Genomic DNA, 18,354 nt, shown 5'->3' with positions numbered 1-18,354 from the left:
GCACAAATGCAATACTTACAATATAATTCAAATTTATAAATTAGAACTCAACTGTGATAATATTCATATTTACTTTTGTATCATCGCATATATGGTGAAAAACGATTTCGATTTTCAATACATCAGCTCGTGCAATTTTATACAACTTACCCAAAAAATAAAAATGTCTAAGTACTTTATATTTCTTAAACCATTATATAAAATATTCATTTCAAAATAATTAAAACGTCATCAACACTTGGGCCTTTCAGTAGCTAAGTAGATTGTAAATCTTGTACAGTTGTAGTTGAAATAGTTAAATCGAGTTTAAAAACAACTATACCAAAAATATTTGAACTCGTATTAACTTTTTCAATCGACTCCCTTGTGTATATATAATTTTAATTAATTCACTTTCTTCGTTTCTAACTAAAGGTCTGGGATCCGCCAACTATTTGCGAGCAAATCTATCGTTGAACGATAGCATTAATAACAAATCAACTGGCAATAGAAACGATTTCTCGATTCCTAGTTCTCGTGGTATGCATTTTTTTTTTAATTTACCATTTAAATTTTAAAATGTACCATAAATTATTTTTTTTGAATATAGGCAGTAATCAAATGTTGTCTACGCCACAAGATGAACTATTGGAAATCATACACGATTTCAAGAATAACGTTCTAACTATTAACGAGGTGGAAAATCTAGTCGAAACGTGGAAAAATCGAAATGACGTGCAACAGTCTTTCAAAGAGAAACAGGTAAACAGGTGGTTCAGGCTAGTCGTTGAAGATCATGTAAATACATTCCAATAATATATTTATAGGAGCAACTGCATCAAATGAGAGTCGAATATGATCGAATTCAACAACGGATGAAAGATCAATTGAAACGACCTACTCCGTTCGATCGCATCAAAAAATTCTTTGGCAAAAACAAATCAAAACGTAAAAATCTTTTATTTTGTAATGCATTATTAATACATTATTCTTTTATAGTTTTATACTCACTTAAATATGTATTATTGTATATTAAATTATTACTAAATGTATTGTTCAAAGTAATCAAATTAAACTTTAATGTTTATATTTACAGATTCTGAAATTTCACACGAAAACTTAACGAAAAGAAGTGGTTCAGAACATCATTCTAAAAGACCATCTAGTAGTCTTAGTCTACAGAGCTCGAGCAGTAAGTTATTTGTTAATTTAAATAATTTATTAGTAAAAAAATGTCTTATACTAATTGTTATGCATAACAGGTTCTACTTCTTGTGGTCGGTCCAGTACTGTAAGCACAAGCAGCGTGAACGACAACCATACAATCCAACAAGACAACTTGGATGACGGAAAGGTAATGTAAAAAATAAAAAATATAATATAATTATGAACAGGTGAATCGCGTTTAACTGTAGCTGTGTTTGGATTCTTCTGATTTTTGTGTTGTGGTTTATAATTAGGTACATTTTTTTACATGTAAACATAATATTTCACCGTTAAACAATAATTTATTACAAATTAATAATTATTAAATAATATAGTTTCATACATTATCCTCAAAGTGTTAGACTATTATTAAAGTAAAATATTTATGGCTACGTAATACATTTACTATTTACAAATATTTATTATTATTATTATATACAATACACATTGATAACGACATCTTGTTCACAGTAGATCATTTTTTGTTAAAGCTTTTAATCGGTCGTTACTTCGTCAAACATGTAGTATAAAATGAATATCAACTTGTTTTAAATTAATTTAAGTATGGAAATACGTATCTTTGAATCTCTCCGTCTCTCTACACCATACCCACAACTCACAAGTCCCACAACCTACTACTATATTGTTAATTATCAGCATTAATAATATTCAGCAATCACCTACAATAACTGATAAACGTATTACCTGTATAGTCTATAGTGCTATACCATCCATCACTTTTAGTATAATTTACTCTAAAATGCATATTGAGTATCGCTAATTATATTTTTTTCTGTTTCGATTCTAGCCCCTGAAGTCGTCTTTCTCGTACTTCGATCAACCACACTCGTTCTCGACGTTCCTTCAGCAGGGCAGCAAAACGACTGCCGACTTCGCGGGTCACGATTACGGCAATGTCGTGTACTCGCCCGTGGGTTCCGCAACCGCCGAGACTATCATGGAAGAGGAAATCGATATGCCGTCCTGCAATGCTTCCCGGGCACTTGGCGCGTCGGCCCTCCGGTGCATGACAGGAATAGCTTGCACGATCGCCACTTCACCCACGACGACTGACAAGTCCGAGCACGACGAGGCAGCCGGATTCGAGCAGTCATACAGCGGTGGTGGTGGTGGTGGCGGCGGCAGCTCTGTCAGCGGTGCGGATTTCGAAGACGTGGAAGACAAGGTGCAGAGGTTGTTCGACAACATGCCGGACTACACGAACGTCACGGTTTCCGACCGAAACTCTCGCAAATACGCGCCTTTGCAGACGTGAACGCAAAATCCGTGTACAGCCGCTCGCCGCCGAATTCGTTTCACGTCTCCCCATGCAAAATTTAATATTTATACTATACCATCAATGCGTATAATATAATAATGTATATAATATTATATTTTAGTTGTGCGTGACTATGAGATTTTAAGAATCCATGTCGATGGCAAAATATTTTCTAGCCACTTCAAGTCTGTGTAAAATAATATAAAAATATACCTAATATAATAGGCTGATTTATACAATAATACATTTTAATATGTTTAAATACATTTTTACGATACGTTTTATACGTAACGGACTGGTTAGTGATAATATTATATTATTAAATATTTTTATACTGGTGACTAAGATTAATAAAATTTAAATTCTAAAATTAAACGTATTAAGCGTAATACGTCGAGCGAAAATAATATCGTGTGAATATGTGCGCGCTCAAAAAAAAAAAGTGCACTTTGAAGTTTGAACGTTGTAAATCGTTTTATTTATGAACCTATAATATTGTTATTTATATGTTATGATTTTTGTTTATATTTTTACTTCTTGAAATAAACTTTTTTTAAATAAATATATATTATATATAAAATCTTGTCTTGTGTTATAAATTCTTAGCAGAGCGATAAATGTATAGATTTTGTAATGGTGTTTGTTTTCTTTCTATCTAAAGATAAGATACTTATTAGAAGCAGAAAAAGTAATCCAATTTTTAATATTGAGGGTGGTTTCTAAAAATGTCCAGTACTTTTTTCAGAATAAATGGGAAAAATATTTTTATTTTCTTTAACAAGAATATAAAATTTAAAAATTTAAGCAATACCAGTATTTGAAAAATCTATTTGGTTTTTTGTTTTAAATCAAAAATATATAGCATAAATAATATATTTATAAATAAATACTTACAATTATCACAAAATATTAATATGATTTTAAAAATATTTCGCCTTTTTTTTTGTTGATATTTATTAAAGGTATAAAAAGATGATTGGTGATTTTCTGTATTTATTTAACATATGCACAACAAATGTATTTATACATATTTATATATACGTGTTTTATTTCCAACTTATCATTTATTTAGTGACTCAGTAAAAATTCAATACATTTTTGTCTATAAATTATATTTTATTATTTTTTTAGTGAATACTAGTTATAGTTATCCGTAGTCGGGATAATATCTTCATTCTCTGCTCGCGATCTATACTTAAAATCCGCATTATTACAACATTGATGCCAAAAAGCCTACTCCCTCCCACTGTATGATGTATGTAATTTACTATACTTACATTAACGAGAAAATATGCCAAACATGAGGGGTTTATTATACGAGATGAAGTCAATACATTAAAATATAATTTATTTAGTGATTTATAATTTATGTAGCATTATTTGTTTATTTATTAAGTATATAAAATATTAATTAAACAAAACACTAGAATTTAGTAGGTAATTAATAATTAATTCATTAATATAATATACTTTTTTTTCATGTTTGAAACCGACTGCGCTGTGGGAACTGCTTTCGCATTACTTCCATCACGACTCACGAATTCCACGGCGCTGAATATAATATACTTACATACATGCATATTAAAGTTAATAAAAACATAATTTAGAGATTAATAATTAATTTAGTAATAATTATTAGTTATAAAGCATTAGATTTGCACTTAATACTGATTAAGTTCTTATTCATGTATTCAGATATCAACTAATTATCTCTAATTCTTTGATTTTTATAAAATCTGTGTTCCACGTCAAAAATCTATGATGGATGTTGATTTTGTATTTTCTTCTGGTGAAAACGAAACTGATTTATAAGATGGTACTTTTTCATAACAAAAATATTAAATTTATAGTACATATGGCACTGTAAATTGATATCTTTCAGAGTAGTCGATCACGTACAGCTGCAGGATTCGACATAATTTATTAACATCTGAACTATATATATACTATATAGTGCATGCGTTTTCAGAGACGTACAAAAGAATTGCGCAATAAGGTAAGCGTAAGGCTCATTACCTGATAAAAACGTCAAAACTTATTGTTAAACATTTAATTAATATAAATTAATTTATACAATATCTTGCGATAAAGTGCGTCATTATAAAGTGTGCACATTATTAGATGTCATAAATTTATGTAATATTACTAATATTATAATATCAAAATAAATTATAGCTGTCTGTAATCATATCTTATATTAATTATTTCATAATATTATTATAGGTGAGTTAAGTTTTACATTCACTGCGGGGTTATGTAATTTCAGTATATTTGCATATTGCATACATAAATATTCAACATAATAATGATTACAATGTTATAAAATATTCCTATACTAATAACCAACTATAATCTATATTATATTTATTATGGACTATGATGGTGATTGGTGAATTGTAAGTAATAAGTTAACAAATATTTTTATAATAAAACAATAACTACTATAGTTTATAAAGGCAACATTTGCCCACCCTTTCAATTATTTTAAATAGTCTTAATAATAATAATTAAGTACAACATTGTTTAGTTCAGGTACCTAAACATATCAACTTATAAATATATAAAAAAAAAATAAATAGATAATAGTATATTAATTTATTTTCAAACATTTTTTATACATATAACTTAAAAGTATATCAATTCCAGGTTATAACCATTTCATTTTTATGAATTCTTGGTTATATAACTTATATGTCGTAATAAAAATGTTGTGTCAATAACTGTAATATTAGCTAATACATAATATATAATACATATGTATCTAAAATATTTAAGTACACATAATATATGTTTAAAAAACATGATAAGTATGAATAACATCATTGGTTCATTTTTAACGTATGTGTAAAAAATGCCTATACATTTAACTGCTATGATTTTGTTGAGCTAGTTTTGAAGGTTCTCGTGGTTCTCGTGGTTCTCGTGGTCTCGTAAAAAATGAAATTATATCGATTGGTAGTGGGAATACGATTGTAGAATTCTTCTCCGCTGATATTGTATTCAATGTCTAAAAAAATAAAATAAGATAAACATCATAACTTTAAACATTAATTCATTATGGTCAGAAAAAATTTAAAATATAGGTACCTACTACCTACATAATATAAAATGTACAATATATATTATCTATGTCTAACCTCATAAGGATTAAGACAAATACAACAGTAAAAATAACTTAATAAGTAGAGGAAATGAGGAATCTAGGTAAAAATACAATACATATGATATTCAATTACAAAAAGATTATTAATTTTTATGTTATAAAAACAAAACATAATACCACAATATATTAACCTATACAAATTTACAAAAAAAAAAGAAAATCACAATTCACAAGATCCTTAGAATCAATGGTTTTTTGGAATCATTAACATACAATATAGCAGTCAAATTGTACATCAAACAGTCACGTAAGTCTTAAGTCCCCATGAATAAATTATTGATTTATTCAACATTGTTAAATATGTAATTTCGTTTAAATTTTAACTTCAAATATATATAAAAAAAAGTTGTGCGTATGTATTTTGAATAGTTTTATATAAATATAAAAACAACTTATGTGGAATCTTTTATACAATTTCTAGAATTTTGATCAAGCGATAAGCAAATAACTTTTTATTGAGGGTATTCAAAAAAAAATAAAAAATTTCTCATGCCTAAATAGCTCAAAAATTCAAAATATTTTGAAAATTATAACATGTACCTATAGAAAATAATAATATAAAAATGTTATGTTAATATCAAGTATCTATACATTTCTCGTTTTTAAATAACAATAAAATATCAAAAATTGATTAAGAAAAATAGTTATTTCATGGATGAATATTCAATGTTGTAGAAATTTGAACTTTATAAACGCTCACAAAAAATGAATGTGACTTCGGTAAACTTTTTTTTTATTACAGATTAAAAAACTTATGATGAATGAGAAGTCTTATATACCTTTTTTTTTATTTATTTACAAAATACATTTACAACCTGTTTATATAGAAAAACAATAAGTAAATTAGATAAAATAGATTACTAGACGTGACAACGTGAGGGAAGGGAGAGTCCAGTGACACTACTTCCAATTTATGAACTTGAGGGGAGATAAAATGTTATAAAAATATGTGCTAAATAATATTTAGTAAATCACGCGGCCATTTGCGTTTGAGACGACGGAGGGGGTTGTCAGGTATTGTTCAAGAGAGTTTAGATATAAGCGGATTAGAGTGCTTAAATATGTTTTATGGAATTTGTTATAATGATGAGAGGCAAGAGAGGATATTGGTGGTAAGTTGAGGTCGTGGTGTAGGGTGCGATTGCTAACATACCAGGGAGCATTGGAAAGGACACGTAGAGTTATTGATTGAAACGCTTGAAATTTGATAAGGTTAGAGTTTTTCGAGGTTCCCCACAGTTGAATTCCGTATGTAATTGCGGGACATAAAATTTTTTAATAAATTAGAATTTTATTAGAGAGAGAGGTTTTGGATCGGAGAAGTAGTCTTAATTTGTGAAGTTTGAGGTTAAATGAAGTTCTTTTAGCTTTGATGTGATCAGCCCAAGTTAATCTTTGGTTTTATATAACTTTATAACAATTTTATTAAATATGAAAAAAACATTTTATTTAAATCTAACTACAAAATATAATTTATATATTTTCGCAATTTTTTTCAAAATTCCAAATTTAAATGCTTATAAATATTGCAACTATGCATTTTCTCTTTTTATTAATTCCCAATAATTAATAGGTTAGGTATTTTTTTCCGAATTATTTTGAAAAATACTGTGAGTTTTTAGTTTTGACATCTTTAAAGTACCAACTATACATAGATCCAATCTATATATATCTGGTATCCATCAGAAATCACTTTCAAAGTTAAAAATCAAAGCATTTTTCAACTACTCGTCGTATACATAGCACATATTATGTCGTAGGCATATATAGTCGAATCAGGGATTTTACTAAATTCGTAAGCAAATAGCCAAAGAATTTAATTTTCATGCAATTTTGATATTTTGATATATTTATTTATATATTTAAATTTAAATAATTCATAGTTTGTTTTTACAGTATATAGCAATAAATAATTAATAAGAAAATATAGTTACATTTTTAAAATAATATAAAATGTTTCATTATTGATTGCCTGACTTAAAATAGGTATTTAACTAAATTTCTAGATGCTAGTAAGATTGCATAAAAATTAAATTCTTTGACTATAATAGTGCAAGTAAAATGCCTGATACGACTTTATGCCTACGACGCACATACACACAAAAAAATTATATCATTTTAAAATCAAAACACTCATTGTTCCGCTCAAAATCTAAAATATTTAATCATGCTCATAACCAGGACTCGGATTTTATAGCATTTGCTAATTATTATGGGATAGAGATAAAATATCAGAGTGAGCTATAAATTTGTTTTATGCACCAGTGACTTCAAAAATGAAATTTTATAATACTATTTTTTTTGCATATTTGAAGTATATTAGGTTTTTAGTGCTGTTTTTCAAGTTTTGGTGGTTTTTTTGCTAATTTGCTTAATATAACGTTTTATTTTGTATTTTCAAATTTTTTAATTATGAACAAAATACATTTTTATTTTTTCTATATTTCATGTTTTTAGAGCATATTATAGCGCATATTTCATTTATTTTTAGTGGCTTGGTGCTATAAAATCCGAGCCCTGCTCATAACAAACAAATCTCACTTTAACAGATTTTTCCTAGATTGATAGAGAGCACTATAATATTTTTTAAGGTTCCTAATAATTATAATTTTATTCTTGCAATTAACTTTTTATACGACCGATAACTTATAATTCTGTTTTTAATATAAAATTGAATCATACTTGTAGGTATCTGAGTTGTAGAGCAGCCGGAGATTCACTTATAACTTCTGAAGCTTCGCGAAGAGCTCTCGATGCTTTTTGTTCACCTTCAGCCGCGATGACCTTAGCACGAGCTTCTCGGGCCGCTTCAGCTTCCGCCGCCATTGCCCTCTGCAACTGAACTGGCAATCTCACGTCTTTACTGTAATGTTTTTCACATGTTCATATAGGTAACAACATACACAATATTTGTATAGAAGAAATAAAAACATCCCTCAAAAATAGTAAACTTACATTTCCACTCGTTCGACTTTGATGCCCCACGACTCGGTGGCTTCGTCCAACGACACTTGCATGGTTTTAGATATTGCGTCTCGGTCGCTGAGAATTTCGTGCAACGGCCTCGTACCTAAGACGTTTCTCAATGTGGTTTGAGCTAATAAGCGAGTAGATTGGTGAGCGTTGGCAACGTTAGCTACCGATATCGTAGCGTTACATACACGATAATAGACCACGGCGTCCACGGACACCGTCACGCTATCTTTGGTCAATACCTAAATATCGTACAATAGGTACGTTAGGTGATGTTTATTATTTCGTAAACATATTATTAATCTCATAACATACAATATTAAATATCAATAAAAACCTACAAAATGCATACACTAGAATCACTAGATAAAATTCATACCTCTAAATTTGATAATAGTAATATCTAATATTAAAGGAAAAATACAAATTTGGTTCTATTAAACACAACTTTTCTGTGCTGTACAATGTACATTGGTAAGAGTGGTAAGACAGAAATAATATACGGTGTCATTGTTATGTCCTCTTATAACAAACAAAATAATTTAAAAAATAAAAATAAAATTTGTTAGTTATAGTTTAGCCATAGGTGGGGAGAGGGGGAGAGGGGACTTAACCTTTTCCAAATCGAAGGTAATATGTTATAATTATATGTGTATAAGGAGGCGCGGGTACGAAGCCCTTGCGGGTAACTTTATATTGGGTTATTATAACTCCCCTAAAAATTCAACTAAATGTCCGCCAATGAATTTAGCTCAGAACCCATTATTTAAATTGAGAAAAAATAAATTAAAGTTTAACACGTACTTAATATTGTCAAAGGAGTGGTGAAGTAGTTAGTATTTCAAAGGTTTAAAATACCGACATGACAAATTTTTAATTACCTGAGTACTTCAAGTACTTGCTTAAGTTACTGTTACTTATTGCCTAACAATATTTACAATATTCACTGACGTGTACATATTTATGACCAACAAAGCAAAAACCTCATTTAATTTCAAATTACTTTCTTTTTTTTCCCCAGTTCTAGAATTTTAACCTTTTATTATTAAAAAACCAAAAGTACACCACAAGAATAGCCTATACACTCTACGTCTAAAGTAGCACAGACAATACAGTAGCTATTGAATAGGAATACTGTATACAATATACATATATTATATCTATGTCAAGTATATCAATAATATTTATGTATTTGTCGATGCCATTGTACGCTAGACCCAATATTATAATATATAATAATAATGATGATATTATAATAATATTATAAATTATACGATACCTCTTGTGGCGGTACATCGTACGTGCGTGTTCTTAAGTCAACACGCGCATAGTTGTCAATACATGGTAAAATGAAGAATATACCTAGAAAAAAAATCGCTCATTAATCGTAAATATTTTAGCGTATTTATATAGATGTATACTCACCCGGCCCTTTCGCCCCACCCGATACCAGGCGTCCCAGGCGAAATATTACGGCTCGTTCGTACTCCTGAACTACCTGTCAGTGCGCAGATATAACAAAACAAATATATTATTTCAATCATGTACAATAGAATTCCGGGGTACAGGGATTTATAAGCAAACATAAGATCAAATTTCTATGTACACTAACTTTGAAACAGACGAACAGAGAAAACGGGAACGTGATGACAACAAGTACCCAAGCACATGCCGTCATAAATTTACCGCATACACCTGGATCGGTTGGTGCGCTATCTTCGGCTAAAAGGTGAAATTGATTAAATTATTATTGAAATGGTTAAAACATATATAACCGATGACAGATATGACAAGCCCCCTCTATATAGAAGTTAATTTTAAAAAAAACCACACGCTTCAATAAATCGATTGAAAACGAAAAACGTAGGTATTTTTTCGTGCGCAAGTACATTATATATGGTTCTTATATATTACAGTATATTATATATACCTACCTACCGATTGTATAAATTATAATATTATAAATAAGTAATTGTATTTATATAAAATTACACGTTGATGGAAAATAATTCAAACTATAGAATATTAAAAGTTCAAAAATTTAATTAAATTATCGAGTAGAAGTGTTATTGACATACGATATATTAAAATCAAATCTACGAGTATAACTCCTAATATTAATTTAAAATTTTAAAGCATATATTGCAATACGATAAATATTAAATTGTGTATTGAATGAAACAATAGGTAGATACCTGATACCTATTCTAGTTTCAAAAGCTGTAAAATGGAAAAATCAAAATCTACTCGTACGTTTAAAATAATATGATTTATGAAAATTATTTAAATAAAACCTAACAATTTTTATAATTTGTTACGAACATTTTATTTAAATTCAATTAAATACAAAATGTTTTAATAACCGTAGTTCTAACGACTATAATCTCTACATTTTTTTAAACTAAAATTCTATATTTTAATTTTAAAGGGATAAATATATTGATTTTAATGTGTATCTTCAAAAAGCCGGGAATTTGTATACAAACTCTGCAGTTTTTGACACAAAAAAATTTCTTATATTGTTAAAATTACGAATAAAAAACGAATAACCGTATAAATGTTTGAAATTTTCACCAACTGTTTATATTAGAAATTTCTATACACTGTATAGTTTTCAAATTATTTTGGACTATTTATAGGCATACAAACATTTCTGACTTGATCTATAAAATGGTATACTTGACACCTATACTTATAACTTCCTCCATTTTTCTTTTAATTAAAACTGTATTTTTTGTTTCCATAAATTATTAAAATAATTATTAATAAAATGTAATAATGTAACCTATAAAAAGTAAAAAACTTCATGTTTCACAGAATAAAGAATCTCTTGTATCTATACTGTCTATTAAAGAAAGGTTACATGAGTTTAATAATTTGTTGATTAAAAAAATTAGTAAATAATAAGATACATTTTGAGAATAGCTATTTAAATATATTATTTTATTATTATTTATTAATGTAATAATTTGATACAGATAAAACATAAAAAATTATGAGAAAAACAATCAAAAATTAGTTGGCCCATGGGGGGATCGAACCCACGACCTTCGCGTTATTAGCACGACGCTCTAACCAACTGAGCTAATGGGCCACATGGCTCCCAAGTAAATATCATTTGATTCTGAGCTGAGTGTTGAATGTTTTACCCAAGGATTGATATTATCCACCTTGGTTTTACCTATCGAAATGATATAATAATCTATTTTTTTTAGTTAGCCATGAGTAATAGTTGTAAAATGGCAAGACTCGTCAAATCAATAAACCTTCAATTTTCATTTTCTACTATCGGATTTCCGATAGTCCGATAGTCGTGTCAAATTTGAAATTGTTAATACTATAATGAGGCGGGGGTGGGTAAATGTTGTGCAAGCTTTTTCATAAGTTATAAGTTGTTTTTATACTTCAAATGCAAAAAATACAAGCTTTCGCTTTGAATCTTTTTCATTGTGTTTAGTATATTTATATTGTAATATGTTATGTGTTCAGTGGTTTATCATTGAATTCAAATTTAACACATTCATAATCTGATAATCATTACAGAGATGTACCCACTCAATGACGAGGTACACTCGACATCTACTATACAGAACTACAGAAGAAAGGATTCTCGAATTTTTCCTTAAATTTTTTTCTATTCTGTTATCTATCGCCTATCGGTATCACCCGGAGCTGTATAAATACCACGATTAAAGATATACCTAAGTATATCTTTAACCGTGATAAATACTGAAGAAGGCTATAAATAGGAAACGTTTATTTCCAATATTTTTAAAACTAAAATAAACGTATTTGAAAATTAAAAATGTCTCTTTGAAAATTGTGTATATGAATGCGTAATTACTATGCTATACCTATACTTTAAATATTACTCACATATATGATAAATCTATATTCTATGATAATATAAATATGACTAAATTATATTATTAAGTTATACTTTATGTCTATATGTACACCGTTTGGTAATAAACTTATGTATTATACCTATATAGGCTGTAGTATAACACGAATACCCGATGCTCAGTAAGTACTAAGTATATACAATATACATATTTCGACAAATCCGAATGATATTCTAACGCAGTTACCAATTACCTACGTGACCACGTGGTGCACAGTATTGTATTATATTTATAGACTATAGACGATAGTTAATAAATATAATATATAATTTATTATTCAATATCATTACATTAAACATTTGCTTATAAACATTTCTAGCATGGGCGACAAATGTCTCACATTTTTCACCTTACACTATATTATAAAATAATGTTAATATTACAAAAATTCATGTTCAAATAAAACGAACGAAATATACTGATAAGATGATACGGTACATCGAATATAATGAAGGACAATTCTCCTGCATACTAATATTTATTATTACAAGTTTCAACCTTGACATCAATATAAATATAATTATAAATACCGAGTGGTTCATCGAGCATGCTCACCCCCATTTTATGTCTTATATTAATTATGTCCTGTGACGATATAAACTACTGTTTTTAACTATAAATTATTTAGTAGATCGTTTTTGTTTTTATTTTTATGTTAATATCGAATTAAAAATATATACATTGAAGAAGAAAAGGGGATGAGCAAAAATTAAAAATAAACTATAGAACCTGCTTCTACTATATATTATATTTGAATATTTCGATAGTGAACCTATAAATTGAATATTTAACTATAATCTATAATATTGGTGTTTTAAATTTAATGAAAAATTATGATATCTAGAAGAAAAACGATTTTGGTTGTCGAACAGCTTAACGATAGTCTTTATTATATTATATAATGTAAATGTATATGCATTATAAATTATAAATTAGCACATCTTTAAATTTAGAACCTTGATCTGATTTTTGACAACATATCAATACATCATAATATGATGTATTATATTATAAAAGTGAGTACCTATAGGTATCGTAGAATTGCGTAAATACATTCGTGTTATAAATATAACTTAAAATAAGTATAAATATCTTGAAAATATCTTTGTGAATTGGTATAGAAAGTTAGAAAATGATAAATGAGTAATAACACTAATAATGGATATTCCAATAACTAGATATGTCATCAATATTATTTTAAATAAAATAAAATAAAATCGTGTTATTTTATCGTTTTAAATTTTAAATATCCAATTATATTATATTTTTTTTTACACCCACAGAGTACCAACTAGATCTGATACCAAAAACCCTCAAAGTTAAAATTGAAGCAATTTCAGTGCTTCATAAACAGTGATGACATACACCATAAAATAAAAACATACAACACTGTAAAACCAATATATTTAAAATGTTTATTGTTTATATTTATAATTTATATAGGTATTACTCAGTATTAGGGAGTAGGGACTAGCACTAGCTGATTATATATTATTAATCAGCCTTATTTAGCCTTATACAGCAGTACCACAACTACTGACGGTGCTGGAGTTACAAGAAAAAACATTTTGAGGGGAATGATACTACCTCTAACCTCCCTAGTTCCACCACTGTGTATTTATAATATCTCGTTTACCCTACAAGGCTGCAACCAATAATATGTCACGACTCACGATATGTTGCGTGTCGCTCATCCTAACCCACCTGTTACAAGTGTCATTATTTATTTACCTGATAATTAAATAAGTTATTTCTTAAGTTATTTTTTAATCCATTGACGATTGACACACTTATGAGTTATGAGCAAAATACATTTAAAATTTAAAAAAAAACTATTGTTATTACGTATTTTGAATAAGTATCTATGAAATTTGATTAATCGGGTTAAAAATTAATATTTTAATTTGTTACTATATACTTATAAAATGGAAACTAGAATGTTTAATGGAAATTCTATGTTTAAAAGTAGAAAAACTTGGTCTGCATATGAACTTTTTTTATCGATTTCGGTAAATTAAAATATTTTCCCTAGTTAATAGAACTATGGAAAGTCTGAAAGTATATATAATAATATATGTCCACACACTGTATCAATCATATACCGATATACCTATACACTATGCAAAAATACAATATATACGGTACAAACTATAATAAAAAAAACTAAACCGTTCATGGCTATAGTAAAATAAAATTAATAATGATAATAACATGCAATATTTTTGTTACGAATGTACAAAAAAAAAATAATTATAATATGTGCATAATGTATAAAATTGTAAATACGAACGTTAATAATTTTATATTTTCAACAATTTTTGACTGACAGACTCACAATATTTAAGTAGGTAAAAATTAAATTGTGTTTTCATTGAAATGTTGGTGAGTAAAGTTTAGTTGGGATTTCAGGACTTATCAATTCAGGAAGGGTATTAACTATAATAAAAGCAGTAGGTATTGATTTATGTTAATTTAAATGAAATTTCAAATTTAATTTCAATACTGTCTCTCACAGAAAAAAAAAATAATAAAAGATGTCCCTATGTATTCATTTATATGTAGAGTGTAGGTGAATATCGAAAAAATTAACATCTTTATTACGTTCACTGTACGTTCCGTTTAAATGGGATCATTCGCTTTCATAAATTAATAACATATTATACCCCGTATCACAACCTTATTCAAACGAAATGTTTTTTATTCCACTATCTTCGTACAATATGTACGTAAAAAAATAAATCTGTTCTCAAAAGAAATACAAAACACTATTTTTACGATTTTATATTGAAACTTGAGTAAGTAGTTATAAACAATAATTTTCGTGAAATGAATGTTGAACGCCGTCAAATTTATTATCAGCGATAAGCAAAGAATATATTATGTCATTAATCATTATAATATAAATATAATGTACCCGCACGCTGTCACTCTTTTCAACAACAGGTCTGTCAGATCTTGTCTAACGGGCACGCGAACAGTTATCTCCAAAATATCTTTAAAATACAAAAATTATTAAATAATTTTTGTAGGTCTTTTCGATAAAGTTAAGCAAAAATTATCTGTCTAATTTTTTTTTATGTTATAAATATAGTCACCATAATCTACAGGTCACTATAATAACGCTAGCCCTAACAGTTCAGTGACCTGTTATAAAAAACTTAAAACAAACCATAATATTTTAGCGAGCACGGTAGGTACATTTACAATAATTAAGAGATACACTACCCACACTAGTTTAGGTATTTAGGTACCTATCGGCTACCATATATTAAAAATATTAGTATTTTTGTTGGGGACACTGATAATATAGCTAATTGAAAAGCCGATGCTTGTTGTCTTTTTAAAGTTATAGCAAACGCGTGATCACGGTTCATTACATTAAATGCTAAATTAATGGTTTAGTTACATAAATTATACTCAAAAATTAATTTAAAATGCTGATATACCAATAACCACCCACCTACTGACTTGAGTCCCGGGAGACTCAAAAAACTGACTCCGCGCCGTCACTGATTTGTATAAATAAAATTAAAATAATAAATAAAATGATTTAGATAAAATATCATAATTAACTGTCAAAAATTCCGAAGTTTGAATTAATTTTATATTACCTCCTTAAAAATATTGAAATTTTGAAATTAAATTTGGTTTAATTTATTAAGTTATTAATAAAACAATTAATATTATTGCTGTATTTAACTGCATTGATTTTTGTAAGTCATATTACTATTGTGTATCGATGTATTAATTAATTATTCGAAACAGTGGCGTAATTACGGAGGGGGAGATTTAGGTGTCGTATCCCCCCAATGACTTTTTTTTTTTTAAAAAAAACACTAGTAGTTTTCATTTATATTTAATGATTTAACAATAAATATTATTGTATATTATTGAATATTTTGTAATTAGTTGTTTCCGTGTCACATGCGTGTTAAAACATTTAATCCTCCCCCCTCCCCCCTCCCGAACAATTATGACCAAATTATGCTATTGATTCGGAAAAATTTGAGTTAATAAAGGTTACCTAATATATAAATTTGAGAAGCAATTCCAGTGGTAAATTAATTTGCCTCATTAATCTATTACAATCATACTGAACAGAATAAGTAGGTATAAATGTATGATCATTTATCGTAAAAATAAATTCTTCTTTTGTAGTTTTCATCACAATGTAAGTACATATTTTGTACTATTTATTTCAGCATTAAATCAATTATACAAACACGCAGTAAGCAATTTTACCTCTTAAATATTAAAAATAACTAAAACTCTCGTATTAGATCACCACCTAATTGACAGTTTAAGCAATAGACACAAACCAAACTACTATCAAAAGTATTTAAATTTATTATTCAATCAATGTTCATTAGTATCGACAAACAATAAATAATTAAAATAAGTGAATAAATTAGTTGTATCTGATATCCGCGAAATTCACTATTGATAAATAAAACTATTTACCTATCTACCTAATTAAAATACTTACCTCCGATTATGCGATGTCTTTGATCCACGGTTATGGACGTGTCAATGTGATTGGCCAAGTCGATAACTTCAGTGGAGTCAGCATTTTGCATGTTTGCAGCTACGTGTGAGTGTGTGACGTGTAGGTAGGCAGGTGTATACCTATATAAAATATAACCGTTCTCAGTCGACGGTCTTTCTACGTCTGATTCGGAGGGACTCGCGACGGCGCGACCACTGCATACACGACGCGGTGGCGAAATAACAAACAACCGACTGAAAATTGATCCACGAACTATTTACATTATATAAAAAAAACAAATCCTAAATTCTTAAATGTAATCAAAGGACGATGTAAAAGCTCTGTTTATTTGCACATGATATATTATATTTATATAGAATACATTTTATAGCATATATCTATACCTATCTTCTATTTTATTAGGTATATCTTATTACCTATTATATTAATATATAAGGATAATATAGTATTTATAGATAACTACGCGTAACCTTGTACAATAGTTTTATATATATATAATATTATATATAACCGTTTTTAGTCGACGGCTTCCCAGTTTCCCATCACTTCTGATTCGGAGGGACTTGCGACGGCGCGACAGTGCGACGACTACCATTGTATATACGACACGGAGGTGAAAACGACCGAACTGAAAATTGATCCGCTTAGGTACTATATATTATACAAAAAACAAATACTAAATTCTTAGATGTAATCAAATTCTCTTTTAATCTACACATGACATATTATATTTATAGTATACACTATAAATGTATACAAATACATTTATAACATATATCTATTTATCCTACTTTATTGTATCTTATTATCTATTTACCTATTATATTAATATAAGGGTAATATAATATTTATAGATAGTTGCGCGTGACCCTGTACAGTATATATAGGGTATAAACGCGAAGTTTCCTTTCCAGACATCGAACGTCTAAAATATTTAAAAACTTAACCGCGGTGGCCATGATGGGTGGGTGTGGGAACGAATGTTTACGTCTTTTTGATCGTATACAATTTTAATGAGATCAAACCGTAAAATCGATTCGTATAGAGCAATAGACTATACCTATACCTACATTATTATAAATATTAATATTATTATTATGATGGAACAGTGCACTGTGGACGCCATGTGAAAAAGAGTAGGTAGTATATCGATCTGAAAAAACAGACACTACTTGTCTTCATAACCCGTCAATTCGTATGCCCAAATGTAAAAATGTTTGTTTATTTATTCATACTACCTAATCATATTATTGTATTATTATATACACTAACGAAATCAGGTGATAGTATAATATGATGGTGAAGACCCAATTATAGATAATTGGTTTATAATAATTTAATA

The 18,354-nt window shown here is 28.2% G+C and overlaps 2 protein-coding genes and 1 non-coding gene across 4 annotated transcripts in view; 1 reads left to right on the top strand and 2 right to left on the bottom strand.

Moving 5' to 3' along the window:
• The window catches only part of LOC132929588 (phosphoinositide 3-kinase adapter protein 1), a 32,908-nt gene extending 29,864 nt beyond the window's left edge, over window positions 1–3,044 (top strand). For both annotated transcript variants that reach the window (XM_060995049.1, XM_060995058.1), the window contains 6 exons: window positions 415–519; window positions 590–741; window positions 807–927; window positions 1,076–1,171; window positions 1,242–1,333; window positions 1,994–3,044. In XM_060995049.1, coding sequence (XP_060851032.1) covers window positions 415–519; window positions 590–741; window positions 807–927; window positions 1,076–1,171; window positions 1,242–1,333; window positions 1,994–2,461 — 1,034 coding nt within the window. In that variant the 3' untranslated portion in view covers window positions 2,462–3,044. The remainder of the gene's footprint in view (window positions 1–414; window positions 520–589; window positions 742–806; window positions 928–1,075; window positions 1,172–1,241; window positions 1,334–1,993) is intronic.
• Window positions 3,045–4,709: 1,665 nt separating this feature from the next.
• On the bottom strand, window positions 4,710–17,663 carry LOC132918189 (band 7 protein AGAP004871-like). The gene is made up of 8 exons (XM_060979314.1): window positions 17,524–17,663; window positions 16,992–17,245; window positions 10,213–10,322; window positions 10,026–10,098; window positions 9,880–9,962; window positions 8,583–8,842; window positions 8,310–8,490; window positions 4,710–5,471 (listed from the first exon to the last, which is right to left on the bottom strand). The coding sequence occupies exons 2-8, from the start codon at window positions 17,080–17,082 to the stop codon at window positions 5,328–5,330; spliced, it is 942 nt and encodes a 313-aa protein (XP_060835297.1). The 5' UTR covers window positions 17,083–17,245; window positions 17,524–17,663; the 3' UTR covers window positions 4,710–5,327.
• On the bottom strand, window positions 11,621–11,694 carry Trnai-aau (transfer RNA isoleucine (anticodon AAU)). The gene has a single exon. It is a non-coding gene; the product is annotated as a tRNA-Ile (tRNA).
• Window positions 17,664–18,354: the final 691 nt, after the last annotated feature.

The sequence above is a fragment of the Rhopalosiphum padi genome, chromosome 1, assembly GCF_020882245.1.
Source record: "Rhopalosiphum padi isolate XX-2018 chromosome 1, ASM2088224v1, whole genome shotgun sequence".
Lineage (NCBI taxonomy): Eukaryota > Metazoa > Arthropoda > Insecta > Hemiptera > Aphididae > Rhopalosiphum > Rhopalosiphum padi.
Note: the sequence above shows the minus strand (reverse complement) of the source record. Positions and strands in the feature narration are given on the sequence as shown.